This window comes from Cibotium barometz, chromosome 40 (assembly GCF_041138505.1).
Source record: "Cibotium barometz isolate CiBa-2024 chromosome 40, ASM4113850v1, whole genome shotgun sequence".
NCBI classification, from domain to species: domain Eukaryota; kingdom Viridiplantae; phylum Streptophyta; class Polypodiopsida; order Cyatheales; family Cibotiaceae; genus Cibotium; species Cibotium barometz.
This window is the reverse complement of record NC_141085.1, coordinates 10,351,932-10,363,607: the sequence shown is the minus strand read 5'-3', so window position 1 is coordinate 10,363,607 and position 11,676 is coordinate 10,351,932. Positions and strand designations below refer to the sequence as shown.

General features: G+C 48.5%; 1 protein-coding gene across 1 annotated transcript; it reads right to left on the bottom strand.

The window, feature by feature from the left end:
* Window positions 1-1,482: 1,482 nt before the first annotated feature.
* On the bottom strand, window positions 1,483-4,737 carry LOC147615183 (cyclin-D4-1-like). The gene is made up of 6 exons (XM_086779208.1): window positions 3,550-4,737; window positions 3,371-3,457; window positions 3,169-3,267; window positions 2,878-3,079; window positions 2,618-2,748; window positions 1,483-2,234 (listed from the first exon to the last, which is right to left on the bottom strand). Exons 1-6 carry the CDS (start codon window positions 3,829-3,831, stop codon window positions 1,866-1,868), a joined length of 1,170 nt encoding a protein of 389 aa, XP_086635334.1. The 5' UTR covers window positions 3,832-4,737; the 3' UTR covers window positions 1,483-1,865.
* Between the last annotated feature and the right edge of the window lie 6,939 nt (window positions 4,738-11,676).

Genomic DNA, 11,676 nt, shown 5'->3' with positions numbered 1-11,676 from the left:
TAAATTGAGGGCCTCGGAAGGGCGTGTGTTGGGCCAGCCAGCGACATTCGCTCCCAAAATGTGATGTGACACAACGGGAGAGGTGGATAAAATATCAAAAAATTAAAAGCCACAGTTGCCACCAAAGCAAAGTTGAGGCAGCAACTATAAGGACACATGATGAGTGAGCGAGACTGGGCTCCTCAGGCTTTTTGAGAGACATGGACGCTCCTCAGGCTTTTTGAGAGACATGAAATTGAAATGCTGATAGGAGTGGCGCTGTCACCTGTGTGTGTGTGTGGTGTGTGTGTGTACTCTCTGCAAAAACGAAGGCGGGGTCGGGCGTCAGCTCAGAGGGCACGTCAACATGGACAGAAATCGGACTTTTGCTTTGGGCGTATTTATATGTATAATAATAGTATATATATGCAGTGTGCACTGTGCAGTAGAAGCCATTTCCTCGTTTCTATTTTAGATAATTTGTTCAAATATTCGATAAAGGAAGAAATGAGCCGCCGGGCCACCACCACCACCACCACCACCACCGAGCGCTACACCCACCCCAACTGGTGCCCAATTCTAAAGGTAAGTAAAGGCTGTAGGGCGTTCTTTCGTTTCTTTCTTTTTGAAAACAATATATCCGAGCGCACAAGATCTTTGCTGGTGGCGATTAGGAGGGCCCGGCCCAGAAAACCACCTCCGCCGCCTGCCCTGGCCCCCAAAAACCGCCTCCTCCAGCGCCGGATCCGCCAGCGCCGGGTGGGCTCGCCAGCCCAAAACCCCCTCACAACAACGCGTCACGCGCGTGTTACGGCGTATATACAATAAATAAGTCTATTTATATCTGTATGCATGTAGTTTTCGATAATCCCGCCTCTTCCCCGCCTCTCGAGTCTCCCTCTCTCGCCGACCCTGGCCCTCGCCGTCCCTCAGCAGTGACTCCAGCATCCCCTCTCCCTCCAATATAAGAAATTCAAAATACACCTCAAATAAAGCGAGCCCTCGATTCTCGAAGCACTATTCCTAACTATTGCGCAATGCACAGTTCAAAATGCCAAGCTGCCTGATCGGCGCTCGCTCAAAGTTGCAACTTGGACATGAACCTGTACAGCAAACAGAGAAATAAATGCACACTTTCATCGCGGCGTAACGTGCCCCAGCTGCTGCCAGCAGAGTAGATTCAAAGTTCAAACTATGGACGGGGAGAAAAGAAGGCGTGGGCAGAAAACGATGCTGTATGCGTTTTCTCAATCAGTCAGAGCGCATTTACGCAGCCCAGTTCACCAAGTCAACAAGCCAAACAGTGGTGCCTGCACTGGCCAGTGCAACGGACGATCGGACAAGCGCACAGCAACAGCAAATAAGCAAGCAAAGCAACGAGTTTGGTCAAGCTTCTACGGCCCCTTTGAGGCGATGCCTAATTCGAGGACATAGATCCAACAAAGATTTATATTGCAGGGCCTGCGTAATGCGATCCCTTCTACATATCCAAACGGCAAGATATTGAATTTGAAAATACTGAAATTATATATAAAAACCCGGTGGTTACAATTACATAACATGGCTTCTATGATCACGAGGAGACACCCAAATCACAGCCTTTCTGCTAAAGAAACTGAGTATAGATCACGCACCCGATCCTATATAAGACCCAAGCACATAATAATATATATTATGTTAGTGTATTTTATCAAGATCCCACATAACGAGGGCATCACCATCACCATCACCATTACCATTACCATACATAAAAATAAGGACTCGGCTGTAGGCGAGCGGCGTTTGCTGTCGATGTACTATTCCAATACAGTAAATTGCAGAAGAGGCAGCGACTGGTGCGTGCGAGCTCACATTTTTTATGCAAAGCAAAAGGATGTTGGAGCGGTTTAATGCGCTCGGTCGTCCGGTATGGCAGTCTCTACAGTGGGCTTGACGATGCCATAGCGCTCATGGAACTTTCTCTTTCTTGAGACGTCGATTGGGTTGGGGTGTGGTGGCGGTGGTGGTGCAGGGGGTGCGGTTGTTGCAGCGGTGGCTATGGCGTTGTTGACGCTGGGAGTAGTACCTGATACAGCATTAACCGATCCCGTGGTAGAGGTGATGGTATGATCACTGTCGGAGCTGAAGCACGAGGCATCTAAGACCCCGATCGGACTCTGCGGCGTTGATGAATTCCGAGAGACCACCTTGTTTGAAGTCCAGAAGGGGTCTACAAGCAGCTCTTGCATCAGAGTGACGCACTCCACAGTCATTATCTGCAAGATGATAATTATTACTACTTTTGTTATTGTAAAAAACTTGCAAAGGAATCAACTGATGACCAAATTGTGATAACTACAATGATAAATTTAAGATGATTTATACAAAAGCTGGGTTATGAGACTTTAATTAAATGAAGGGGCAAGTAATTAGGTGGGGTTTAATGGCAAAAAGATGGGCTTTTACGCAGTTTAATCACATTAACGGTCCCATTGGTGGGAGAAATGATGGTGGTTTATAAGACAACTGCTCATGATCAGCACATGCGACAAAATTAGTGCATTGCAACACTATTTGGCCAAAAACTATTGGCATACGTCCGGGTCAATTCAATAGAATAGAATGAGTTCAAACAGGTGCCCCGATGTAGGATTCTTACTTCTCTTATAGGCCATAATGAGAGCAGAGCACGTTTAAAGCTCGCTGCTTGCAAGGGTAGCAGCTCATCGCAAGCACAGATGACAGAAGCTACTGCAACAACGGAGGGACTGTAGACCAAGAACCTGAACACTGCACAGACGCAAACATAAACGTTAGGACACAATCTTATCATAATTAACCAATTTTTGTTCTAACAAATTGATTGATTTGACGATAAATCAAGCACATGATCCCATTTCCACATGATTCGCTAGCTACCTCTGCACGTATTCAGAATCAGCTCTTCGACGCGCGCCACCAGAGCCCTAGACGATATCTTGCAAATGCCAATCTTGTGAAGCAGATAATTAACGTATGAGTAAGGTGTCACCAAGCTCATCTGCCAATTGAGCGTGCTCAGAATCAGCAGCTCCATCCTCTGAATTGTGCGAGCTTCAAAGACATGCTGCGCTTGCCCAACCTGCTACACATGAGATGCCACACGATCAGAAACTTACGCCACTCTTCAAAAGTAAAACAAACCCACATTCCTCAGATCATGCAATGTACCTGCAGATCAAGCAGAAGGGGCACTTCCGTTTCTTCCAATTTGGCAGCCAATGAAACACAGCCTACAGCTAAAAGTTGCAGCAGCCACGCCTTTCCTCTCTGGAAATTAAACACCAATTTAGTGTAAGTAGAGCACACAACCATCGTCATTCAAACCAAATTGTATGCCTAGCATGCCTATGCGAGGTTGATGAAGCCTTACTGAAATCTGATGCTTGGACAAGAAACGATCGAAGTAGCTGACAGACAAGAACGCTGTAAGCTGGTTGAAACGATAATAGCCATGCACCTGCACACGATTGGCAAACGAGAGGGAGTCAATCATAAGCAATTGCAAGCACAGGTTCGCAGCGCGAATGAACACTGGAGGATAAATCTTACATCTAGCATCCAGCTAACAGCCTCCTCGCGAGATCGCAAGTCTGCATTCCTGCCTTCATAGCTGTCCGTGTATTCCTTCTGCGGCATGAGGTTGGTGGCTTCTTTCTGGATGAGAAGGTCGATTACTTCAACGTCCTCTGCAGGCAGCTCGGATTGCCGCAGAGGGTCTGCTTCACCCTGCCCCTGCTGCTCGCTGTGGCCTCCAGCTTTATCTTCCCACTCGCTTCCTCGGGCGTCCTCCGCGCAAAACAAGCTTATCATGCAATCGAAGCTCTGTGCCATCTTTGAGAACCAGTTTCCCAGCAGAATCCGCAGACTTTCATGTACAAAGAGGCAATCATGCGGCCTTCTTGGTGGCTATGGGACAGTTACCTAACTTAACTAGAAGCAGCATCTCGCAATGAATGAGAAGCTTGGCGCTGCTCGAAGTTGGTGCATTACACAGAAAAGATTGGTTGATAAAGAGTTCAAGCCCCAGTGTACAAAGCAATTGGCAGCAATCTGAGCTAAAATTTTCCTTGCAGTTGACGAAACATAAAGGAGCGAAGTGATGGCGCAACACAAGAGCAGCACGTCGGGCCAGTGAACGGAGGCGAGGGTTTTTGATGTACGCGTTGTCGAGCAAAAGGAAGATGCGGGGGGAAGAGGGGTGAGGGGTGCGAAGAGGCAGAGGGGATGACCATGAGGCGACAGTAAAGCAACAGAGAAAAGAAGAAAAGGACCCACGCAGAGGGCAGCAGGAGAAGGAAAGAAAGAGGAGTGGAGGGAAGGCTAGCAGGGTAATGCAGCTGCAGAAAGCAGTGGGAAAGGGGGGTGGAAGAGGACAAAAGGGAGGGGGGAGATGACAAGTTAGGATAAAGAAGAGGGTAGGATGGGATGGGATGCGGGAGCACAGAAGAAGCAGACGGGGTGGGGGGGGCTTGGGGAAACGGGGTGTGCAGAGGGGGGCATAGCGAGATGGGTGGAAGAGAAGCGGAGATACTAACGGAAGGGTGTTGTGGGCGCAGCAGCCATGGAGGCGGAGCTGCTGTGGCAGCAACAGGGAGGAGGGGGCTGGCAAGAATGGGGAGAGGGAGGGTTTTAAGGGGGGACTTGGGACAGAGGGATATTCTGGGTGATATGGTAGTGCGCCTCGAATAGAGAGAGAGAGAGAGAGAGAGAGAGAGAGCTTTCTCATGTCGTTACGCTCAGAGAGAGAGAGAGGGGGAACTTGGAAGGGAGGGCGTCTGGAGAGAGAGATGATGAGAATCATGAGAGAGAAATGATGTCCTGCAGTTCCTGCGGCTGCGACTCGGGAGAAAGCGATCGGGCGAGCGAGTCTTTACTGCAAGTACTGCCGGACCGGCCCGGATCCCCGGATCCCTCACACTTCGCCGGCTTCACGAAACCGTTTAACTCCTTCCAAGTTTCCCCCGTTCTGCTTGAACAGTTTAACCCCGCCCCGCCGCGGTGCCGCCCGCCAAGCTCTCTGCCTCCCGAGTCCCGTTCCAGCGGCTCTGACACAGCTTCACCTCGACAGACTTCCCCCAGGGCCCCGCTTCTGCATTGACAGATACAAAACCCGCCTGCCGACCCTGCTCCTATCTTCCAAGACCCCCGCCCACATCGACCTCCTTGCCCCGGAGCTTTCTCCGTCGGCCCTCACAGCTTCCGACATACTTGACCCTCTCCCTCACACTACTTGAACTTCGCCACCTTCATTACGGCCTTTTCCTCACAGACTTTACCTTCAGAATCAACCATCTGATCATCGACTCGAATTAGCTTTCGACAGACTTCGCGGCCTCAATTTCTTCTTCATCGACCCGCCGTTCCGACAGACCTCACCTTCTTCTTTCGATAGGTTTCAGCTCCCTTGGAGGTTCTGAAAGGCTTTACCTTTTCTACTCGGCTCGGAGCTTTGAACACGCTTGGAGCCAGAAGCTACGACAGATTCACATTCTTCATCAACGCGGTCAGAGCTCCGACAGAAATTTTGGACTTCCCCATCGCCCGTCTCTCCTCAGAGCTTTCGACAGACTTTGACATGAACTCTCGGCCGGAAGCATTCGACAAAGTAGACCTTGACGGCCCTCATTGCCCGCCAGGTAGGTCCCTTTTTCTGCTTCTTAATCACGCAAACGCGGCTCGTGCATCCACGATCTTGACCGACAATACAGGACTTTTTGTATCACCGGAAACTGTTGTTCTGCCGTGCTTTACCGTTTCCGTCTCGGAAACTGTTGCTTTGCTGTGCTTTACCGTTTCCATCTCCGTGCCCTGCATTTCCTATTTTGCATTTCTGTGCGCAAGTAAGAATTCAAAATCACGGGTGCTAAGTTTTCCCAATTAGCAAGCCAAATCTTTAACGAACACTTGTCATTGATCACATAAGTTTTGTTCCACTGCGTTCACGCATTCTTTGGATCAATTAACTCGAGGAGGCTTCAAAGGTTGCTGGGGTGTGCTATCGACAGAATCTGCACTCTGTTCCTTTCCAAAGGACTGCCTTACTCCGGCAGTCGAATGTGTGATGCTGGTAGCATCATTGATAACACCCAAGCTTTTGGAAGGAGGTCCCCAGCTTTTGCATCAGTATGCTTCCTGTCCGCCATTTTGCCTCTAAAGATAGCACAGTCCTGAAACTCATGGCAGACCACAAATGCAAATTAATCTTGGGAAAAGAGCCATGCTTTTTCAGGACAGGCGAAGAGAACCCAGGTTGAGGCATTTCCTTGAGTTCGAGTGGACATGCTGCATCTGGTAACAATGGCCACCTTGCCTTAGCACCATCTGTTTTCCTTTGATGCGTTGCAGTCACATTCCTTTTCTGTTCTCTCTTAGTTTCCAACTCTAGAAAAGTTACAAGTGTACAACCTTGCAACTCCATCACATACACATCTGTTCAATTTAACTGGCAATGCATTTTTATAGCATTTTGGCCTGCCTTGCTGTAGACAACTTGTGCCTATGTGCTAGGGTTTTCAGAGAAAGAAGAGTGTGGCGGAATCACGCACAACACACACGAGACCTAAAGTATTGTCTGTATTATGTACAAGAAAGAAGTAATACAACTGAATCTCTAGTACAATGGATATGGCTAAGTGAAAACATCGCCAACAACTGCAACATTGTGGCCTTCTAAACACTCCCAAGCACTTTGCCTTCAGAAAAACGCTCTGTGAAGTCCAACGCTAAGGAAAGTAGATGATGATTTGGTCACCCACGTATATATATGCACCCATTCTACTGGTTGCTTTGTTTTACTGCTGTCGGCTAGGTCCATGACCTGCCACATGATCACCTGCCACATGGCACTTGCACCTGCCCACGGGCCTATCTTTTGTGTAGAATAGGTGAGGTTTTGTCATATCCTCCCCCACTTACATTGCAGCTATTCTCAGTTGCAGTGTCCATATGAATTGCCCTTCCTTCTATAAAAGGAAAAGATCCAAGCAAAGCTCATCCAAGGTACCCAAGATCGCGAACACTGCAAGACCACTTTGCATCCAGTGCAAAGGCTCACACTCCGTCCTCACCACATCACACACAGACCTGCAAAGACATCTGTGGATGACCAACTTTACCTAATCCAGCACCTTTTGTCAATCCAATCATCCATGAAACACTGCAGGCCACTGAGTATCCGCCGGTAGTCCATGGGAAGAAGAACAATGTCGAGAGAGGCCTGGAAAAACTCCACTATCCACACTCCAACACTAATGCATCGGCTCATTGGAGCACAACATAGTCACAGGGAGGACGGACCCTTGGAACGGGGGAACGCCGTCCATGGGAAGAAGAACAGTGTCGAGAGAGGCCTGGAAAAACTCCACTATCCACACTCCAACACTAATGCATCGGCTCATTGGCGCACAACATAGTCAGAGGGGGGACGGAGGGGACGGACCCTTGGAACGGGGGAACGCTGTCCCGGGAACACTGTGGGACGGGGACGGACGGATGGACGTCCCCAGCTGGGCGTCCCTCACAAGGGATGGCGTTCTGGGGATGGATCCAGGAGGGGACGGCTGCATGGGAACGCCGCAGGTTACTGTTTGGGCAATGGTCACATTTTTGACCTTTTTTATTGGCCGTTTGGGAGGGGCTTTTCATGGACCTTTAGCCTTGGCCCATAGGCCTTGAGCCTTTGAGGCTTTGGGCCTTGGTCTCTCTCTTGCCTCCCTCCCTATAGAAGACACACACTCAAGACACTCTCTCCCTCACACACACTCTCTCAAGATTCACACACACACACCCCCACCCACCCTCACTCAACTTCTCAAGTTCTCTCTCAACTTTCAAGGCTCAAGCCTCACTCACTCTCTCTCTCTCAAGCTATCAAGTGACAAGGAGGCATCCATCATCCATGGCATCCTCCTCGTGGTAGTTGCTCTTCAAGTTCCAACTACCTGTAGAAGGACGACGGGATGGACATGGTGGGATGAGGTCAATCACACCCCATCCCCTCATGGAGGTGGTGCACAGCCATGGACATGCAAGCTTTGCCCGTATAGGCGAGTGGGTGGTACTGACAAAGTAACTTTTAAGTGCCGTTCCTACTCCCGTCCCCGTTCCCTACATATGGCCGTTCCCCGTCCCGTTCCTGTCCCCGTCCCCGTCCCCGTCCCCGTCCACCGTTACTGTCCCCCGTCCCTTGTGACTATGGAGCAGAAGAACTGGTTGCACTAGCTCCAATGCACCCTATAGGAAGAAAGCATAACTAAGAACTATACTGTGACATGTGAGGTCTTTGACCGTCGTAAACACAACCTTAGTCTAACTAAACTGCACTTAATGATGTTTAAGAAAGACAGATAGTGTCAATGCAATGCAATGCAGCTATATTAGATGAATGGGTTACAATGAGATCTGAATAGATCTATGATGCTGTCCTAGATGACTATCCTTCTCGGGATGAGAGGGATAGGTTGAATGCTGATGCTGAGGACTGTTCCTTGCTCCAATGCTGAGGTCCACCCTTCGATGCCGGCTTCCCTCTATGTAGGAGATAGGAATGATGAACTATATGCTGAATATGCTGCCTATATGCTGAATATACTGATATGCTGAATGAACTGCTGTCCCACCGTCTTTCCCTTGTCTCCTGGCAAGGAAACGCTGAAGGGATGGCTTTGGGACTGATGCAATGCTGATGCGATGCTGAAAACGCAGATGCTCTCCTGTTGCCTGGGAAGGAAACGCTGAGGAGATGGATGTGTTGGCTGAATCTGATGGACTGAACTGGAGGAGATGCGTTGGACTGCTCTGGATGCGTTGATGGGTTGAAAACGCTGATGCCAGATGCGATGATGGACTGAATATGATGCGCCTCTATTTATATGAGTAATTGGTGCTCGTCGGCCAGCCTTGCTGCAGTCGGCCAGATGCAAATGCCCACGATTGCCATAAAATGTCATAAATGCTATAAAATGTCAGTTGGCTGGTTTATACATGCTGTCGGCTGATGCCATAAATGCCATAAAATGCTCATGATGATTAGAGTGCTGATGCTGGTGAGAAAACACCCCCATATGATGCTCATACTGATATATGCCTAAATGAATATCCTGATTATATGCGTGATGATGCCATGCCACTTGTACACCTGATGGGTGTGCACGTGACATTCCCCTCTGCTAAACTGTTGCTGGGTGGTATACCTGGCAATCTTTCGACTCCTCTGGTGATCCTTCTCCACCGAACCACTGCCCCCTTCTGACTTCGTCAGTTAACGGGACTGAGGTCGTCTGTAGGAGTGGAATCCTTTGAGCCAAAGACTCTATCTACTGCTGCGGGAACTGAATGGCAAATGCTGCTAAAACTACTTGGAAATACTTGAGTCACCCTTGACTTGTCTGGGGAAATCTTTCACCTACCATCTCCGTCTCGTTCTTGAAGCTCTGAACCTCCTGAGGCGATGTTGGAGCTAACTTCCGTCTTCTGTGTGGAAGAGAACCCCCTGCTGCTGCTGCTGCCAGTTGAAGCCCAAAACTTATGTCCTCCTTCCCCAGGGAGTTCATGGGTAAACATGAATGCCTTGCAGATGCAAGACTGTCTGCTAAGATGACTGTTATGCAAGCCATGTGCAACCCTATATGCTGTGCAACAATGCAGATGGATGGGTTACTAATGCGTACCTAAGGGAAAATCCCTAAGGGTGGCGTGCAAGATTTTGAGCACTGGGTTTAACTGTGCGGAAGCGATTAACATGGTGTCTAACTGAATGACTGATGGAATGAAAATGATCTAAGGCTGGTTACCCTGTAACGCTCTGATACCAATGTGACATGTGAGGTCTTTGACCGTCGTAAACACAACCTTAGTCTAACTAAACTACACTTAATGATGTTTAAGAAAGACAGATAGTGTCAATGCAATGCAATACAGCTATATTAGATGAATGGGTTACAATAAGATCTGAATAGATCTATGATGCTGTCCTAGATGACTATCCTTCTCGGGATGAGAGGGATAGGCTGAATGCTGATGCTGAGGACTGTTCCTTGCTCCAATGCTGAGGTCCACCCTTCGATGTCGGCTTCCCTCTATGTAGGAGATAGGAATGATGAACTATATGCTGAATATGCTGCCTATATGCTAAATATACTGATATGCTGAATGAACTGCTGTCCCACCGTCTTTCCCTTGTCTCCTGGAAAGGAAACGCTGAAGGGATGGCTTTGGGACTGATGCAATGCTGATGCGATGCTGAAAACGCAGATGCTCTCCTGTTGCCTGGGAAGGAAACGCTGAGGAGATGGATGCGTTGGCTGAATCTGATGGACTGAACTGGAGGAGATGCGCTGGACTGATTTGGATGCGTTGATGGGTTGAAAACGGTGATGCCAGATGCGATGATGGACTGAATATGATGCGCCTCTATTTATATGAGTAACTGGTCCTGGTTGGCCAGATGCAAATGCCCACGACTGCCATAAAATGTCATAAATGCTATAAAATGTCAGTCGGCTGGTTTATACATGCTGTCGACTGATGCCATAAATGCCATAAAATGCTCGTGATGATTAGAGTGCTGATGTTGGTGAGAAAACACCCCCATATGCTGCTCATACTGATATATGCCTGATGATGCCATGCCACTTGTACACTTGATGGGTGTGCACGTGACATTCCCCTCTGCTAAACTATTGCTGGGTGGTATACCTGGCAACCTTTCGACTCCTTTGGTGATCCTTCTCCACCGAACCATTGCCCCCTTCTGACTTCGTCTGTTACCGGGACTGAGGTCGTCTGCAGGAGTGGAATCCTTTGAGCCAAAGACTATCTCTACCGCGGGAACTGAATGGCAAATGCTGCTAAAACTGCTTAGAAATACCTGAGTCACCCCTGACCTGTCTGTGGAAACCCTTCACCTACCATCTCCATCGTTCCTGAAGCTTTGAACCTCCCGAGGCGATGTTGGAGCTAACTTCCGTCTTCTGTGGAAGAGAACCCCCTGCTGCTGCTGCCAGTTGAAGCCCAAAACTTATGTCCTCCTTCCCCAGGGAGTTCATGGGTAAACATGTATGCCTTGCAGATGCAAGACTATTTGCTAAGATGACTGTTATGCAAGCCATGTGCAACCCTATATGCTGTGCAAGAATGCAGATGGATGGGTTACTAATGCATACCTAAGGGAAAATCCCTAAGGGTGGCCTGCAAGATTTTGAGAACTGGGTTTAACTGTGCGGAAGCGATTAACATGGTGTCTAACTGAATGACTGATGGAATGAAAATGATCTAAGGTTGGTTACCCTGTAACGCTCTGATACCAATGTGACATGTGAGGTCTTTGACCGTCGTAAACACAACCTTAGTCTAACTAAACTACACTTAGAGATGTTTAAGAAAGACAGATAGTGTCAATGCAATGCAATGCAGCTATATTAGATGAATGGGTTACAATGAGATCTGAATAGATCTATGATGCTGTCCTAGATGACTATCCTTCTCGGGATGAGAGGGATAGGCTGAATGCTAATGCTGAGGACTGTTCCTTGCTCCAATGCTGAGGTCCACCCTTCGATGCCGGCTTTCCTCTATGTAGGAGATAGGAATGATGAACTATATGCTGAATATGCTGCCTATATGCTGAATATACTGATATGCTGAATGAACTGTTGTCCCACCGTCTTTCCCTTGTCT

Coding starts and splice junctions, on each gene's coding strand:
- LOC147615183 (XM_086779208.1), bottom strand. CDS start 3,831: ATGGCACAGAGCTTCGATTGCATGATAAGCTTGTTTTGCGCGGAGGAC. Junction 3,458..3,549: donor CTGTTAGCTGGATGCTAGAT/GTAAGATTTATC, acceptor AATCGTGTGCAG/GTGCATGGCTATTATCGTTT. Junction 2,749..2,877: donor GATTCTGAATACGTGCAGAG/GTAGCTAGCGAA, acceptor GCGTCTGTGCAG/TGTTCAGGTTCTTGGTCTAC.